General features: G+C 43.5%; 1 protein-coding gene across 1 annotated transcript in view; it reads right to left on the bottom strand.

Moving 5' to 3' along the window:
• Positions 1-9,442: 9,442 nt before the first annotated feature.
• Positions 9,443-19,579, bottom strand: part of EXT1 (exostosin glycosyltransferase 1) — a 167,947-nt gene continuing 157,810 nt past the window's right edge. Inside the window, exons 10-11 of the mRNA XM_078862702.1 lie at positions 19,003-19,177; positions 9,443-13,531 (exon numbers count right to left, since the gene is read on the bottom strand). Of these exons, the coding sequence (XP_078718828.1) occupies positions 13,346-13,531; positions 19,003-19,177 (361 nt within the window). The 3' untranslated portion in view covers positions 9,443-13,345. The remainder of the gene's footprint in view (positions 13,532-19,002; positions 19,178-19,579) is intronic.

Raw genomic sequence — 19,579 nt, forward strand, 5'->3', positions numbered from 1 at the left:
CTCCTGCGTCTCATCAACTGTAAGCCATTAATTATTAAGCGTGCTATAAGTTAAGCTGGAAATTGCACAGCCGACACACACGGAGATGAAGTGAAGCGGTCCCTTTGCCAAAGACGGGGCGCGTATTAATATTAAAAGTCTCGTATTTTAAGCACTGCTAGGGCTGAGGGAAATGGTGACGACGCACCCAGCTGTCCACGCTTGCCACGGTCTGGCACATATCCTCTCACTCTCTCTCTCTCTCCATTAGTTGTGCCCATGGCGCTCTGCGACTGGGGCACTCATCCCACATTTTGCCACAGCGCCCCCATCCCCCCATGGCCTTGGGTGCACACCACCCACCCACCCCCTCCCACACCGACTGCTTCTCATTTAACCGCCTGTTCGCCTAGAATCACCGCCACCCCATTCTGGAGCACCGCAGCCTCACTCCACGCCGCAAATACAAATGAAGGTGAGAGTTTAGACTGCGGCCGACGTCAAAACAAAAGCCCATCTCGTACGGTGGACGCCTTTACCAGTCGAACCTGCACACCGGTTTCAGCCTTCCACGCAGCCCAATTGGCCGAACCGTCAAACGAAATCGGGACGCGGGGCACCACGTGACCGCTGCGACCACCTCGTGGCGATGGCGGCGGCATCATCGAAGATTCGAAGGCCACCGTCAACACTCCGCCCCCGCTGCTGCCGCCGCTGCTGCAGCCTTCACTCCTTTAAAGGAGGCACACGGATGGCGTTCACTCTGCGTCGGAACAGACAACGGAGTGGCGAACAACATCTAAAATTACATTCTAGATTTGAAGCATTCGTGACTGCAAGGATTCATATTCTTAGGTTTTTTTTCGTGCTGTGACGGTTCTACCTGAAGACGGAAGCTTATGTTGCCTCCGAAACGTCGTGATTTTTATTTTATTTTTATTTACTTTTATTAATTAAAATTTTTTACCTACGTGACTTTACAGAAAAAAACCTAAGAATATAATATTACATTGTTTTAATCTGCTGCTATTAATCCGTACGAATAAAGAGGGATTTGACGACTCGCCAACATTTCCCCTCCTCGCCCAGCCTACACGGGTTTTTTTTTTTTGCCCGAAATATCCCTCATTGGTGGTTAGCCATTGCTGAAAATGAAACTCCGTTCGCTAGTTCTTCCAGGTTTATGCTCACATTTGATTACGGTGGAGGCCTCTTGATTTGAATCATTACGTTCCCATGGTGTGCGACTGGAATTTTCCGCAGCACGGGCACTCCCTAGCTATTAATTACCAGAGGTGGGACAAAGTCATTGTTATGCAAGTCCAAGTCGAGTCGCAAGTCATCAAATTCATGACTCGAGTCTGACTCGAGTCCAAGTCACATGACTCGAGTCCACATCTCATAGGTGGGACAAAGTCATTGTTATGCAAGTCCAAGTCGAGTCGCAAGTCATCAAATTCATGACTCGAGTCTGACTCGAGTCCAAGTCACATGACTCGAGTCCACATCTCATAGGTGGGACAAAGTCATTGTTATGCAAGTCCAAGTCGAGTCGCAAGTCATCAAATTCATGACTCGAGTCTGACTCGAGTCCAAGTCACATGACTCGAGTCCACATCTCATAGGTGGGACAAAGTCATTGTTATGCAAGTCCAAGTCGAGTCGCAAGTCATCAAATTCATGACTCGAGTCTGACTCGAGTCCAAGTCACATGACTCGAGTCCACATCTCATAGGTGGGACAAAGTCATTGTTATGCAAGTCCAAGTCGAGTCGCAAGTCATCAAATTCATGACTCGAGTCTGACTCGAGTCCAAGTCACATGACTCGAGTCCACATCTCATAGGTGGGACAAAGTCATTGTTATGCAAGTCCAAGTCGAGTCGCAAGTCATCAAATTCATGACTCGAGTCTGACTCGAGTCCAAGTCACATGACTCGAGTCCACATCTCATAGGTGGGACAAAGTCATTGTTATGCAAGTCCAAGTCGAGTCGCAAGTCATCAAATTCATGACTCGAGTCTGACTCGAGTCCAAGTCACATGACTCGAGTCCACATCTCATAGGTGGGACAAAGTCATTGTTATGCAAGTCCAAGTCGAGTCGCAAGTCATCAAATTCATGACTCGAGTCTGACTCGAGTCCAAGTCACATGACTCGAGTCCACATCTCATAGGTGGGACAAAGTCATTGTTATGCAAGTCCAAGTCGAGTCGCAAGTCATCAAATTCATGACTCGAGTCTGACTCGAGTCCAAGTCACATGACTCGAGTCCACATCTCATAGGTGGGACAAAGTCATTGTTATGCAAGTCCAAGTCGAGTCGCAAGTCATCAAATTCATGACTCGAGTCTGACTCGAGTCCAAGTCACATGACTCGAGTCCACATCTCATAGGTGGGACAAAGTCATTGTTATGCAAGTCCAAGTCGAGTCGCAAGTCATCAAATTCATGACTCGAGTCTGACTCGAGTCCAAGTCACATGACTCGAGTCCACATCTCATAGGTGGGACAAAGTCATTGTTATGCAAGTCCAAGTCGAGTCGCAAGTCATCAAATTCATGACTCGAGTCTGACTCGAGTCCAAGTCACATGACTCGAGTCCACATCTCATAGGTGGGACAAAGTCATTGTTATGCAAGTCCAAGTCGAGTCGCAAGTCATCAAATTCATGACTCGAGTCTGACTCGAGTCCAAGTCACATGACTCGAGTCCACATCTCATAGGTGGGACAAAGTCATTGTTATGCAAGTCCAAGTCGAGTCGCAAGTCATCAAATTCATGACTCGAGTCTGACTCGAGTCCAAGTCACATGACTCGAGTCCACATCTCATAGGTGGGACAAAGTCATTGTTATGCAAGTCCAAGTCGAGTCGCAAGTCATCAAATTCATGACTCGAGTCTGACTCGAGTCCAAGTCACATGACTCGAGTCCACATCTCATAGGTGGGACAAAGTCATTGTTATGCAAGTCCAAGTCGAGTCGCAAGTCATCAAATTCATGACTCGAGTCTGACTCGAGTCCAAGTCACATGACTCGAGTCCACATCTTATAGGTGGGACAAAGTCATTGTTATGCAAGTCCAAGTCGAGTCGCAAGTCATCAAATTCATGACTCGAGTCTGACTCGAATCCAAGTCACATGACTCGAGTCCACATCTCAGAGGTGGGACAAAGTCATTGTTATGCAAGTCCAAGTCGAGTCGCAAGTCATCAAATTCATGACTCGAGTCTGACTCGAGTCCAAGTCACATGACTCGAGTCCACATCTCATAGGTGGGACAAAGTCATTGTTATGCAAGTCCAAGTCGAGTCGCAAGTCATCAAATTCATGACTCGAGTCTGACTCGAGTCCAAGTCACATGACTCGAGTCCACATCTCATAGGTGGGACAAAGTCATTGTTATGCAAGTCCAAGTCGAGTCGCAAGTCATCAAATTCATGACTCGAGTCTGACTCGAGTCCAAGTCACATGACTCGAGTCCACATCTCATAGGTGGGACAAAGTCATTGTTATGCAAGTCCAAGTCGAGTCGCAAGTCATCAAATTCATGACTCGAGTCTGACTCGAGTCCAAGTCACATGACTCGGGTCCACATCTCATAGGTGGGACAAAGTCATTGTTATGCAAGTCCAAGTCGAGTCGCAAGTCATCAAATTCATGACTCGAGTCTGACTCGAGTCCAAGTCACATGACTCGAGTCCACATCTCATAGGTGGGACAAAGTCATTGTTATGCAAGTCCAAGTCGAGTCGCAAGTCATCAAATTCATGACTCGAGTCTGACTCGAGTCCAAGTCACATGACTCGAGTCCACATCTCATAGGTGGGACAAAGTCATTGTTATGCAAGTCCAAGTCGAGTCGCAAGTCATCAAATTCATGACTCGAGTCTGACTCGAGTCCAAGTCACATGACTCGAGTCCACATCTCATAGGTGGGACAAAGTCATTGTTATGCAAGTCCAAGTCGAGTCGCAAGTCATCAAATTCATGACTCGAGTCTGACTCGAGTCCAAGTCACATGACTCGAGTCCACATCTCATAGGTGGGACAAAGTCATTGTTATGCAAGTCCAAGTCGAGTCGCAAGTCATCAAATTCATGACTCGAGTCTGACTCGAGTCCAAGTCACATGACTCGAGTCCACATCTCATAGGTGGGACAAAGTCATTGTTATGCAAGTCCAAGTCGAGTCGCAAGTCATCAAATTCATGACTCGAGTCTGACTCGAGTCCAAGTCACATGACTCGGGTCCACATCTCATAGGTGGGACAAAGTCATTGTTATGCAAGTCCAAGTCGAGTCGCAAGTCATCAAATTCATGACTCGAGTCTGACTCGAGTCCAAGTCACATGACTCGAGTCCACATCTCATAGGTGGGACAAAGTCATTGTTATGCAAGTCCAAGTCGAGTCGCAAGTCATCAAATTCATGACTCGAGTCTGACTCGAGTCCAAGTCACATGACTCGAGTCCACATCTCATAGGTGGGACAAAGTCATTGTTATGCAAGTCCAAGTCGAGTCGCAAGTCATCAAATTCATGACTCGAGTCTGACTCGAGTCCAAGTCACATGACTCGAGTCCACATCTCATAGGTGGGACAAAGTCATTGTTATGCAAGTCCAAGTCGAGTCGCAAGTCATCAAATTCATGACTCGAGTCTGACTCGAGTCCAAGTCACATGACTCGAGTCCACATCTCATAGGTGGGACAAAGTCATTGTTATGCAAGTCCAAGTCGAGTCGCAAGTCATCAAATTCATGAATCGAGTCTGACTCGAGTCCAAGTCACATGACTCGAGTCCACACCTCTGTTAATTACCCTTAAAATGTAACGGTGCGCCTCAAGTCCCCACGGCTTTCATAGTGCTTTATATTTTCATGGGGATTCATAAAAGCTAGAACATTTGCTTTGATTATTGGGTAGTAAATACACCTTTCTTTTAAGTTATACCACTGTGAAGTATAACAAATGTTGTCTAAACCAAATTGCCGTGTCATAATTCAAAATAGCACACTGATGGTTAGGCATTCGCTGTCATGGATTTGTTTAAAATACACAAGTGTTAAAAATGTTTTGGAAAAAGTGTTTGTCTCGTATACTAAAATATGGTTGCATTGTACAAGAGAAACGTGGAAATATTCACTTAAAATAAATCTGTAAAGTTCTGCAATGTTAGCTATGGGGCAGTCCATAAATGACGTCATGCGATTTTGGACGATTTTTTTACCCCCCGCCCCCCACGTCACACGGCGTCACAAAAAGTCAGACCCCCCCCCTCAAATATGACGTCACAAAGCTCTGCCTCCCCCCCCCCAAAAAAAACTTGCTTCAAATCGCTTTAAACTATTGTCATTGTAGTGCGTATTTAATGTGGCGCTGCACTCTGATGTTGTAGGAGAAAACATTTATTAAAAAGTAATTAAATTATATATTTGTTTAACGTTGCTCATTTTGATGTGACGTCACATTTCTCACCCCCCCCCCCTCATCACACATCGTCACAAATGTCTGACCCCCCCCCCCTAGATGCGTGACGTCATTTATGGTCGGCCCCTATGCATATTTGTAATACCACTCCATACTATATTCTTAAATGCCACAATTGTGCACACTGTATATAGGTACAGGAATGACCATTTCTTCATATTATTGTACCATCTCGACGTAAATGAAATTACCCATATCCAGGTGTGAAAATGTTAAATGAGGAAACTAATCAGGCCGGCGTGTGACATTTCACCTGCTCGTTTTACCTTTTGACTCGAACTCTCAGGCGCCTCCACTCAAACCTTTGAATGATTTTGCAGAATTATTTGTATGCCACAACTGCTACATGTGTGGCCTTTAAAAAAATATATACAAAGGTTACGATAGCTATGAATTTGGAATTTTGATAGTTCTGAGAAGAAGCAACCAACGTTTGAGACCATTGTTACTGAGGCATGTTTTCAGATCGCTGATCTTTTGAAGTGTAATGTATTTGATATTCGCCTAGATGTTAAATTAAAGTGGCTATTACACCAATTAGCACGTGGTGAGGAAAATAACTCCCACCTGTTTAAAGTCGTTTGGCCAGCGCGAAAGCGTAGGCCCAAAAGCCCTATGAGTGGATGACTTTCCACCAGCAGTGCCCTGGGCAAGCCATTTCAGGGCTGCACCTTTGTACAATGTTTTAGTACCGGTTTCAGTTCCCAGGTAAACTGAAGTAGTTTTTCCTCCAAAGCCTGGTGATTTCTGTGGGTTGGTTGATGTGGCCTGTTAGCATACTCAAATTAGAATTCGTCCATATTGGATCATGTAACACTATTGTCATGTTCATGGAAATAAATAAACAAAAAAACACATTACGCGCAACCTGAGTAGAAATAAAAACGCGGTGATTCAGCAGTACTTTCAGTTGGATGCTTTGTCTTCACGTTTGCTATAATGTAGAATGTTGAAAGAGCACGCGGCTTAGTACGAATGCTATTTTTAAATCCTTTATATTAAGTTCACTTGCTTGCTTGCGCGCTTACGTCCGTGCAAAACAAATCTTTCGGTCGTTTTTTAACCCACTTCCCGTGATCCAATCGAGCTGACATTTTGCACACAAACTCGCTGTGCGTGACAATTAATGTTCGTTAAAAAAAATTCCAAAATTTTCCACTTTTTAGGAATTTTTTTTTCTAATATTTAATTTAAAATACCAATGTGATAAAAATGAAACTCTTACTCAAGAAAAACAGAAATGAATAATAAAATAAAACCGATGCCACGCATATAAAGGATTTATAGTGAAAAACTTTGTTTTTAAGGGTTAATTTTTTTAAATCCTTTATATTAAGTTCGCTTGCTTGCTTGCTTGCTTAGGACCGTGCAAATCTTTCGGTCGTTTTTTAACCCCCTTCCCGTGATCCAATTGAGCTGACATTTTGCACATAGACTCGTTGTGCGTGACAATGCATTTTCGTGGATTTTTTTCCTCAAAATTTTACACTGTTTAGGGAATTTTTTTTTAAATATTTAATTACCAATTGTTTAATGCTGCCAGACAATCATCTGACCCATAGGTGGCAGCCATCTCAAGCCAGAGGACGAGAGGACTCTAGCCGCCCCGATGCCACGCATATAAAGGATTTATAGTGACAAACTTTGTTTTTACGGGTTATTTTTTTGTGTTACTGCGATTCTCGATGAGAGCCTCACACCGAGTGGGTTATGGGGGTTGTTTATCCTTGCGATGGTCAGTTCCGGTTGGTGAAGGCAGGAGAGCATAAATGTGGGAGAATACCTTCACCGCATCACGCTCTGCCAGATGCGTTTTCTGCGGCCGTCTGGAACGCTCTTCCTTCCGATGTTAGGAAGCCACTGGAGCTATGCACTTTTAAATCACATATATTGACACTCATTTCTTTACAACTGCTGTTTGCGTTTAGTTTGTTGTCCTTCCCCCGCACCTCCGATTAGCATGGTTGGCTACGTACGGTGTGAAAAAAGTTTAACATACATACTACCAAAAAATAACGGGATTTTTGGACTCCCCGAACACACTTGTGGTCACCCCATCTAAGCATTAACCAGGCTCCAAACTGCTAAGCTTGTGAGATTTGACAACATTGGGGCGTCTTCTTGGTTCTTTCGGTAAAGTCACGTAGAAGGGAAGTAATAAAATAATAAAAATAAAATATAATAAAATAATTCTCACGACGTTTCAGCCACAACACAAGCAGCCGTCCTCAGGTGAAGACCAGGTCTATCGGGGAGACGGCGTCATTCAGAGGGGTCTGTCGGGGAGATAGCGTCATTCAGACGCTGTCTCCCCGACAGACCTGGTCTTCACCTGAGGACGGCTGCTTGCGTTGTGGCCGAAACGTCGTGATAATTATTTTATTATGTTTTATTTTTATTTTTTATTATTTCCCTTCTACGTGACTTTACCGAAAGAACCAAGAAGATGAATCCCTGCAGTCACGAAAGCTTTAAATCGAAATTTAACATTGGGGCACATTCTGAGTGATAGGTTTGATTGAAAATGTAGTGCGAATAGTTCGAAACGAGTTCAGGTGACTGCTCATTCAGTTTGGCTGCAGCTAGTCCCTACGCATTCAGAACTGTGAATTATTTGTGGTCTGCAAAAGCAGTGCAATATCTTAAATCCAGCAGCACTCTTTCCTCAAAGGGCCTGTTTGCTCCTGACCATGAATAACACATTTCAGGATATGCAGCAGGTGGTACATTTATTAATTCATGTGGCATAGCCAGCGCTCTGGTCATTGCTCTAAAGCAGCATCCTAAGTACAATTCCTCCTAGCATGAGATAGCTGAGCATTGATTCACACGAACTAAATGCAGTCAGAACAATGTGGTAAGGATTGCCACTGCCGCACAATAATAATCATGAAAGCAAATTCTGGAGTAGTGTGTGTTGTTATTCGGCAGTATTTTCACGTACTTTTGACTAGAATGTGGAAAATAACAATTTTGAACAAGTCATCGCGGTGTTTCTGGTGGTGTTTATAATATGAGCCTGCATACGTGATGTCTGAAGTGGTATTTTGCTCATCAGTTAAGCACATGTTGCAAAAACATCTCCCCACCGTGGGGGTGCCACGGTGTACTGAGTAGCATTCCGCACTTGCAATCCAGAGGTCACTGCTTGCAGTTGATTTTCCGGGGTATCAGTTGTAAAAAGGGGCACGTTTATTAAATCCCCCTTCCTCTAGCCACTGAGCAGTACATGGGTGCCATGGTGGCAAGATGTTAACTACCTCGCCTGGTATACAGGAGGTCGTGCCTTCGATGCCATGTTAACTACCTCGCCTGGTATACAGGAGGTCGTGCCTTCGATGCCATGTTAACTACCTCGCCTGGTATACAGGAGGTCGTGCCTTCGATGCCATGTTTACTACCTCGCCTGGTATACAGGAAGTCGTGCCTTCGATGCCGACCCTGACACCTGTATATTTGGAGTTTGCATGTACTCCCTGTGGTCACGTGGATTTATCTCCGGGTCCTCCAGTTTTTCCCTCCACATTTAAAAAAAAACATGTGCTGAGAGTATTTGGCTGCTATAAATTTCCACATGATAAGCCACTTTATTGAGCTATCATAATGTGGTCAGCTCATTTTGGAAAAAAGAGCTCTATAGCTTAGTGGGTCTTACCTAATAAAACAAAAACACGTTCAGGTTTAGTTTGTAAATTAATTCCCTGTTACTACTGCGACTGGGTAGATTTTTCTGCATCCCGATGACGTACGCCGCGTGTTGTTTGTCACGATGTGTGACGATTCGCTCCGCGTTAAGCAAACTTCAGTTCACAAAACTCTTAACACGTCGAGCGACACATCGGACATCGTGCCGAACAACACGCGGTACGACCTGGAAACATCACGTCAGATGGATTCCTTAGGTAAAACACAAGAAGCAAGGTTAGCGGCCTTGATAAATAAACGCACAAGGACACATTCCAGTATATCAAATAGTTTATTCTTTTTTTTAAGTTATTGTTTTGCAGGGGATTGTTTTTTTCGGTATTTGTTGCTCTTTAATTTTTTATTCATTATTACCTTTTTTTATATAAAATTAGCAGTGAAATTTAAACCTTTGTACAAAACACAGTATTCTGTGCTTCCACAGATCAGAGAGCATCTATTTCTTTTTGTCATATACATTTTAGCAACAAAAACAAAAAAAATGCGATACATGAAATTAGCTGGTGAGGCCAACACAGACATAAGTAAACCTTAAGAAGCTGGAACAAATCGGGACATCCATGTTATACAGTACAATACTCTTAGTTCTTTCGGTAAAGTCACGTAGGTAAAAAATGAAATTAAAATTAATAAAAAATAAAAACAATAAAATCACGACGTTTCGGAGGCAACACAAGCCTCCGTCTTCAGGTGAAACCGTCACAGCAAAAAATCTGCATCAAGTGGAGAGAAGTCCTAAGAGGTACGACCTTATATACTTTTGCTGTGACAGTTTCACCTGAAGACGAAGGCTTGTGTTGCCTTAGAAACGTCGTGATTTAATTTGTTTTATTAATTTTAATTTCATTTTTTTACCTACGTGACTTTACTGAAAGAACTAAGAGTATGAATCCTTGCAGTCACGAAAGCTTCAAATCTAGAATACAGTACAATGTTGATTACTTTGTGAAAAATATCTAGTATGGAGTTTTTGCTTTTTCAAATTACTTTTGAATTAGTAAAAAGATGTCTCCGGAAATTCCAAACCAACTCGATTCAGAATGTAATACGCCAGCCATATCTCACGTGTCCCAGAAAGCATTCAGAACCCTGGTAAAGGTACAGAGAGATGCTTAAGCAAACGCAATGCATTAAAACCCAATCAAAGACCCTCTTTGAAAACATAATATTGGCCACAGAGTGTGCATAAGTACGTCTAAGAAGGTTGTTACTTTTCCAAAAATTGTGTTCAAGAGAAAATATCGACGATCGATTGGATTGAGTGATCTGCAATGTTATTATCTTTATGGGAGCGGTTACGTTGCCTTTATTGAATTTTATTTTAAAAAATAATGTATAGTTTTCAAAACCAATATTTAAATGGAAACATTCCATAAGACGTGCATCTGAGGCAGGTCCCATTAAAGCAGTGGTTCTTTACTTTCACTGCAGCCTTGCATCCCTTCGGTTTACAATGGTAACAAAATGTATAACGTTAATGAATACATAGGTTTGGTGAAACAAAGTCGTTGTACTTAGTGCCCGTGCTTAATTTGTCTTTCGATGATTTACCTTCGAAAAAAATCTGTCCGTGTCTCACACCCCCCCAAAAAGGGCATCTCGCACCCCCAGAGGGTGCGTGCATCCGAGGTTAAGAAGAACCACTGCGTTGAAATGATGTTCTGTGGAATTCCACTTTTGAAATTACTTTCACGAGTCACCTCATTTTTCAAACCGGAAGCTTAACATCATTTTATATTGTGTATTTGGATATACAGGCCGTGAGTAAAACAAAACAAATATTTAGCCCACATTTTCTGGCTGTATTTTATGTAAAGGCAAAATGAACCGAATGGAGAGACACTGAGAAAAAGCCACTTTCATTAAAAGTGTATAAATCACGAAAGATAAGGACGAGGTAACGCACTTGGAGTAAAAATGGACTCGTTGAGCAATGAAATCAGGAATGTTTTTTTTTGTGCAGTTCCAATAAATTGTTTCAATCTCCTGCTATCTGTGTGCATCTACTTGGTGAGTACATGTCTGAAAGGGACATTAATAACATCCAAGCCGAACTAAACTCCACTTTATGACGACGGGATCTTTACCGGCTACAGTCAGCATAAAAAAAACACCGACCCATCTCTGTTTGTTACAAAAAAAAATCACTGCTTATGTTTCATGAACAAACGCGAACTTAAAAATGGTCAACGTCACATGATGCGTGACCGTTACAAATCGAAACTGGACAACAGCATCGGCATTAAAGGTGCACCAAGTGATACTATTTTAAATTGCGAAAATAATAATGTGTTTTCCTCATTTGTATCGAACTAACATACAATGTTTTTTTATTATCAATAATTTACCGGCTGCTGCAACTCTTCTGCGGATAATGTTCGTTTAAGTCTGTTACACCCCTTGCAATCACTTTATCAAGTCAAGCCACGTTGATCAAGCACACTAGCATGTTATTGTCTGTTCCGTAAACAAACGATAAAAGCAAAACGTGTCAGCATTGCTAACCAGTTGCATAAATACGAGCAACAAAAACTATTCGGCATTCTGCATCTAGCATATCTGATGACCTAAAATGAGCCTATTAATCTCGAGTTTAACAATACGCTTTGAAAGGGTAATTTGATGACACTGGGCACACCTTAATGATTCCGATTTAATGAAAGCCATAAAAATCGATGTGAATAATAAAAACGTAAACCAGAAATCCATGTCCGTCGACGACGCGGATTTCTTTTTATGGTTCCATAAACAAATCAAATAATATGTTTCAAACTGCCGCGTGTTGATGCTTTGCATTATGAACATGTAAATGAGAACTAATAAATACGTGAATAATGAACGCCTGTAGTTATACAGTTTCTGAAGAGATACTTCTACAATATAAATCGTTCCACAAGCGAATGTACTTTTACAAAGCAAACCGAACTTCACATCTTGTTTATACTTTTGCACAAACATTCATTGCACTTGTTAAGTTGGTGGCTTTTTTTTTTCATTTGTTTGCTGCTCTGTGGGAGGCATTTACAAACACTTAATTTATTTCCTAAATGCGAAAACATGAAACGAGTGTTACCGTTTTCATCTCCCTCCAGGAAATGGGTTTGGCGTGGGGCCCTTTTGAAGGATGCTACAAGAGGCCTCGGCTTAAAATCAGTTGGTAATATGAGATAAGAGTAAAAAAAAAATTGTTTTTTAATGAATACAGAGCCACGTCGATTGACAAATGCACTGAAATAAATTTTAAAAAGAATATCTCGATGCTTTAAATTGAAAACAACAGTGCACATTGAAAACATTTAAAATGTTTTGTACAGGCCACAGTGCCTTAACAATTGCAATCATCCTGCATTCAGGACCGAGTCTCCTCCGTTCGCAGTTCCATGTGCACCACATGCATCGTATACCTGCTAACGAACGCTCAATCAGCCGCTCTTCATATAGATTTTACGTGATCAAGTAATATTCGTACAATAAGATGCCTAAGAAGACGGAACAATTAAAGGTGGGAAAAAAAAGGTCTGGAATTAAGTAAACAGGTAAAGTCAATCAACACATTGTTTAGGTACCCTCAGACAGTGCTGAAACATAAACAATAGTTCACTCATGCTAACAACATGATCATTACCGTATTGATGTTTAAGGCTTTGACATTACTGTATGATGCACTGGATTTTCTTTGTCTAACACCGTATTAGAAAATGCCATTATGTTAAACTATAGATAACAAAGCATTTCTGGCATTTATGGATTAACTGAATTGAGTTCAAAGTCATTTCTCTCTGTTTCTTTGAGAATGACTCTCAGGTCTTAGTATTTTACTTTCAGTACTTGAGCATGCGCATGGGAACCTCTCAACTTGCTTTGAACGTCACCGGCGAGTAGTTGACCGATTCCTGCAAATTGCGAAAACGTCACCCTGCGATCACCTCTCTCAGACCCTCCTTCATCGCCTCTTCTCATTTTCTGCATCCCTTTCGATCTTCATTTACTTTTAGTTTTCTTCTCTTTGCCCACACCCCCCTCCCCCCTCCTTTCTCCCCTCTTTGCCACTACATAGATTTAGATAGATGTGTATTTATTTCAGCAGGAAAGAGCCCCAGTAAGCGGTTGGGCTCTGCTTCATGGGCATCCTGCTGAGCCGCGGATGTTACACAGTACAGATCTTAGTCACTTATAGCCGCTCAATGTCACGGTATTTCTTACGCAGGATGGACACCTGGTCCTTGAAGAGCACAGGGTCGAAGCGCATCTGCGAGCGGATGAGTGGCATGTGCACGAACCACGCGGCAAAGGTGTTCATGCAGGTCTGCCGCTGTGCAAAGTGGTCAGGGTCTGCCCAGCGAGACGTCTTCGAGCCCTGCGAGTGACATGGGGGGGGTGGGGTGGGTGGTCAGGAAATGCACACAGCACGAAGATTGCTAAGTCTCACCCTCAATTGCGCGCACTCGAAGTAACGGTGCGTATTTCGCGCCAGAACATCTTGAATCCTGTTGGGTGATTGCAATGTTATTTGCGTGTATTTATACGTAACAAGAATAAATAAGTCACAAGGGGTTCATATTCTTAGGTTTGTTTCGGTAAAGTCACGTAGGTAAAACATTTAAATTAATAAAAGTTAAATAAAAAAATAAAAATAAAATAAAAATCACGACGTTTCGGAGGCAACATAAGCTTCCGTCTTCAGGTGGAACAGTCACAGCACGATAGCTGTCACAAGGGGGTTGCTGAGCACAAGCACGAAGGGCCAAAACGCCAAGTTGGTCAGCAACAATCTCGTGAAGGTGGAATTCGTGAGTTAATACGGTTTCTTTTTTAGAGCAAGGTTGTAAGAAATTGGGGCGAGAGACAATGACAGGGAAACGATATGTAAAAAAAACTGTTGTATTCTTCACAGATATCGAAGCACAGACATATAATTTGTAACACATTACACTATTGATGGCAATGATATAGGGATGTTAATACTCTGCTCTGAACCAGGAATGAGCTTTGTCTGCTTTTTATTGGTTTTAGCATCATTCTCTTAAGGGAAGTGAGTAACAAGGTTCACCGATGATCTGGATCGTCCACTTTTAGGTGTTTAGCACAAGACTTGTAGGCTGACTCCTGCCCTAGAAGTAAAACCAATTAAAAGTTGTGCCGTACATTCTAGTGGGCCAATTTTTAGATTTTCCAGTTAATAAGCATAGCCTCGACTATATTTTTTGATTAGTTTCAGCTTCCTCACAATGATCAGTCAATCAGTCATTCGTCACCCAAATGATCAGTAGTAATTTCAATGTTTAGAAAGTAGGGGGCTTTAAATTCACACATGTAGTAATTCCTTTATATTCAGGTAGAGCTCAATGGGACCAAAAGCGTATTTTTCACGGTAGACCGGAAATAAAACAACATCACGACAAATTCGGCACAAATCAACATCTACTGCGTCACATCAAAAGCTAAAAGGCGCAGCCGTGCAATTCGCTGGCTCTTGCTCTCGTAGAGCGAATATTTGGCCTACTTTTTTGCATTGGCCAGATGTCTTGGAAGAGGTGGCAATACCCATACAGCACGTGACCTTCAGATCGACTAACCCAGTGTGCCCACTTGCACCGCGATGCCGAAAGGTCAAACCCACGACCTCTCTCCGGATGGCAAGTCGGGTGAGACAACCATTCCACCACGCCAGCGTCCCCGTGAGCGCAGCAGTATCCATTGTTATTGGTTCAAAGCTGCCCGGTTATGTAAGTGGCATATGGCAAGTGTGCGCATATGGAATTTTAATACTTTCAACATTTTAAACATTGCCTCAGGACATGTGTTCGTCTCGATCGGGGGGGGGGAGGGGGGGGGGGTCGGCAACCAAAATAACATTTTTGTTCGAATTAGGTATTTTAAAAAAAAACTCAATATTTCAAGAGCCACAATACGATGTGAATACGAGATGGTGGGTCCTTAAAATAAGAACGCAAGAAGCGGTCCTTGAAGAGCTGCATTTCCGCTCCGGAGCTGCAGGTTGCCAAATCCTGGCCTAGATGGATCGTACAAAGTCCCTGTTGGCGAAGACAATGGCCATGCTGTGGTTTTTTGTTTTGTTTTGTTAAATAGGTGGGCAGCTGGGCAGGGAGAAGTCTTTGAGAGTTTCTGTCACAACTCAGCCCTCTGGGCAGATCCTTCAGCCAGCTAATGAGTGAAAACAAAGTGGACGCAATTAATGCCCTGTGAATCTTGGCAAACCGTTCGTTTTTAGACACGTGAGTAATGTTGTTATGGCATCATGTCATATACGTGTAGCTTGTCATGAATGATGCAGTGACTGATGTAGGTTCTCATCATGTTGTATAAAGGCTAGAGAGAATACATTTGTGACATATATGTGTAAGGAGAAACATCTGAAAACCCACATTTTCAATTTTAGCTTTCCAAATGTGGGAGAATTGTATTTGCCTTTGTGTTACTAAATATATAGGTCTACGAAGAAATTTGATTTTGAATTTTATTACTTTGACCGAATTAAAATATGAGTTAAAGGTGCAGCCCTGCAATTGCTTGTTCAATCTACCTGTGGTGTAAGTGCCCCCGCTATAGAGGCCAAGAGAGCTCCTCTGAGAGGGAGTTTGGCCTACCCTTCCCCACTGGACATATGATAATTGAAATAAATTGAAATAAATGGAAATACCCACACTTTATCCCACCACATTCGACATAATTGACCACCTGTGGTATACCCATTTATACTGCTGGATGGAGGGAGCGGGAGGATTCAAGACATATGCCCAATTTTTTTTTACTTAACCCCGGTTGGAGATCAAACAGGCAATCTATAGATTGCAAGTCCGGTATGCTAACCATTTCAACCCTACAGCCTCCTGAATCGAAATATGACAACATTTTCTATGGCTCAAAGGTCCTGGTACGTTGTGGAAAAGTGTGATTCTGCAGCCAATATAAAGTAGTTCAAGTAGTTGATGGGACAACACCAAACCTACTGTTCTCCACCTGAAGACGGCTGCTTGCGTTGTGGCCGAAACGTTGTGAGAATTATTTTGTTATGTTTTATTTTTATTATTTTATTACTTCCCTTCTACGTGACTTTACCGAAAGAACCAAGAAGATGAATCCCTGCAGTCACGAAAGCTTTAAATCGAAACCAAACCTACTATTTACAACAGCAATGAATGCAGATGGCAGTGTTGTATACTTTTCAAATATGAATTCTAATTATAGCAATGATTTCCCGTAGTTATTTGAAGGTAATGATGTAATTACTCCCTTTAAAACTAATTTGTACATATATTATAAAGATACATGAAAGGGAAATGTGTATGTTGATGTGTATAGAAATTTTCTGCAAACAATAACAGGTTAACACAATGAATTCTAGGCAATATCGAACACAACATATGTTATTCAAGTAAATTATAACCTAGGCAAAGAAATGTGAAGTCAATTATACCCCCTTTGCGATCGTTTTTGACATAACTTTACCCCACTTAGACATTTCAATTCCATTTCGCCTACAACAAAAAAGCGATTCTGAGAAACAAAAACAACTCGAGGAAAAGCACATTATCTTGTGTGCATTCAAAAGTACTTTTGTTTGACATGTTAATCATCATCTTTAATGTGTGAAAAGAAAGACAACATTAATTCAAAATAAGATTAAAACCTCACAGTGGTGCGCCATGGGAACACACATTCAATTACACCACCAACGGAGTGGACAAAAAGCCCCCCTGCATGCCCTCCGCATTCCTAGTGGAGTCCTTGGAACATTCCTCTTTGCCGATTCTCCTTTGTATGTATGTATGAATGTTACTGGTAGGAACATCCTGGTTACACCAGCCCACAGGGGATTATTGTGTCCGTCCGTCCGTCGTGCAGGGAGGGGTTGGGTGGGGAGGGAGGGAGGGGCTGGGTGGAGAGGGTGGGGATGGTGGGGCTGGGTGGGGGGTGGGAGGGGTGGGGCTGGGTGGGGAGGGGAGGGTGGGGAGGGGCTCGGTGGGGAGGGTGGGGAGTGGCTGGGTTGGGAGGGTGGGGAGGGGCTGGGTGGGGAGGGAGGGTGGGGAGGGGCTGGGTGGGGAGGGTGGGGAGGGGCTGGGTGGGGAGGGTGGGGAGGGGCTGGGTGGGGTGGGGCTGGGTGGGGAGGGACTGGTCACCCCGTGGTGCCCTTATAAAACTCAACGTTTAACCTACTCACGCCGGCTTGTGCCCGCCCTCACAGTCGGGCATATTTACGGAATACATCACGCCGCCGTTGACCCTGGCCACTGACCGAGCAATCCAACGTTCCTACCAGCTCCCTCCGCAGGAATGTGTTAAACTTCTTTCGCACTGCTTCGGCAGAAAACAAATACTCGACGACCGCTTGTGTTGCAATCGAAACGTCGTGATATTTGTATTCACCTTCTTTTCATTATTTGATTGTTATCTTTTTTCTATCTACGTGACTTTACCGAAAGAACCGTAGAATATGAAATACTCCACAGTGCTGCATGCACAGATAGGGACGAGCTGCAGACAAACTGAATGAACAGTCATTTAAACTTGTGACACGCAAACTTTTCACACTACATTTTCCATCATGCCTATAGCTCAGGATGAGCCTAATCTTGTCAAATCTCACAAGCTTAGCAGGGTGGAGCCTGGGTAATGCTTGGATGGCCACAAGTGTTATGGCGAAGTCCAGTAAAGCCCATTATTGTTTTGTAGTATGTATGTATATAGTGTAGCGGTTAGCGCGCTGCGCTATGAACCTGGCGACCCGGGTTCGATTCCCGCTCTACGGCTAACACCAGTGACGATTATCTGAACCGGTCCTGGGCCTCCCCTAGGTCGACTCAGCCTCAAATGAGTACCTGGTGCGGTGTGTAAACATTGCCACTGGGGAGACAAAGGCGGTCGGGCGTGGTGCTGGCCACCCACCCCCTCGTGTACCGTTCCGGCCTTCATAGGTGCTCACTAACAGCACTTGCCCCTACAGTCTGTTAAGGCTATACGGGGGATCTTTGTCTTTGATCTTTTTGACCTTCTTTCACACTGTACATAGCCAACCGTGCTAATCGTAGGTGCGGAGGAAGGATAACAAACTAAACACAAAAAGCAGTTCTACAGAAACGAGTTTTCAATCTAGATTTAAAAGTGCATGGCTCCAGTAGCTTCCTAATATCGGAAGGAAGAGCGTTCCAGACGGCCGCAGAAGCACATCTGAAAGCGTGCGATGCAGATGCAGTGACCGTGTTTGTTCGATGGCTCGCCAAAATCAGCTACGAAGATGACCGGAGTTTGTGTGATGGTTTATGTCCCTGGACGAGATCAGCTTGGCATCGTGGTGCATTGTTGAAAGCACTTTGTGTGCAATGAGTGCGACCTTAACACATTCCTGCGGAGGGAGCTGGTAGGAACGTTGGGTTGCTCGGTCAATGGCCAGGATCAACGGCGGCGTGGTGTATTCCGCAAATATGGCCGACTGTGAGGGCGGGCACAAGCCGGCGTGAGTAGGTTAAACGTTGAGTTTTATAAGGGCACCACGGGGTGACCAGCCGCTCCCCGCCCAGCCCCACCCCTCCCACCCCCCACCCAGCCCCAACCTCTCCACCCAGCCCCTCCCCACCCTCCCCTCTCCACCCAGCCCCACTCCTCCCATTTTTTTTTGGACGGACGGAGGGACACAATAATCCCCTGTGGGCTGGTGGAACCAGGTGGTTCCTACCAGTATAATGCCTTCTGCCCTTTTCGCACTTTGTGCGCGTTGTGCACGTTGAACTTCTCTCGCACCGTACGCAGCCAACCGTGCTCATTGGAGGTGTGCGGGGAGGGGGGGCAACAAACTAACCACCAACTCACCTGCTGCTGCATCATTGTCTCTTTGTACTGCTTCTTCTGAGTGACCTTGATGGGTGGAAGCTTAGTCACAGCCGACACCAGAAAGTTCATGAGGATGTCTTCGCAGTTTGCCATTTGGTCCACCATTGCCTTCAAGCTCTCGGGAAGGTGATATGTGTACAGATAATGATAGTACCTGAAACAAATCAATAATAATAATGTGTTACACCCTGCTAAAATGTTCAGCACTTACGGGAGGGGGGGGAATGGCTAGGAATTTGACCAAGGTCACGATAGTCAATGGAATAGTGAATTTGGATGTCTGTGAGATCTTGAACATGACTGTAGAAACACATTCGTTTACATGTTTAACTTTTACAAAATGACATTGGATCTTTGTCCACCCTGTTGGTGGTTGTGTGGGGGAGAGGGGATACAGTCCAAAAGGGGCAAAAGATTTGTCTTCATGCCTTGCCGAAACCTAGGTGCCCAATGTATCGTTTCTCTTTAGATTTGAATGGATTAAATATGTAAACAATCTTTGCCCCTTAGTTTGAGAACTAACCACCAAACCACACCAGCTGGGCATCTCAGCAGT

The sequence above is a fragment of the Lampetra fluviatilis genome, chromosome 14 (assembly GCF_964198595.1).
Source record: "Lampetra fluviatilis chromosome 14, kcLamFluv1.1, whole genome shotgun sequence".
Taxonomy (NCBI): Eukaryota; Metazoa; Chordata; class Hyperoartia; order Petromyzontiformes; family Petromyzontidae; genus Lampetra; species Lampetra fluviatilis.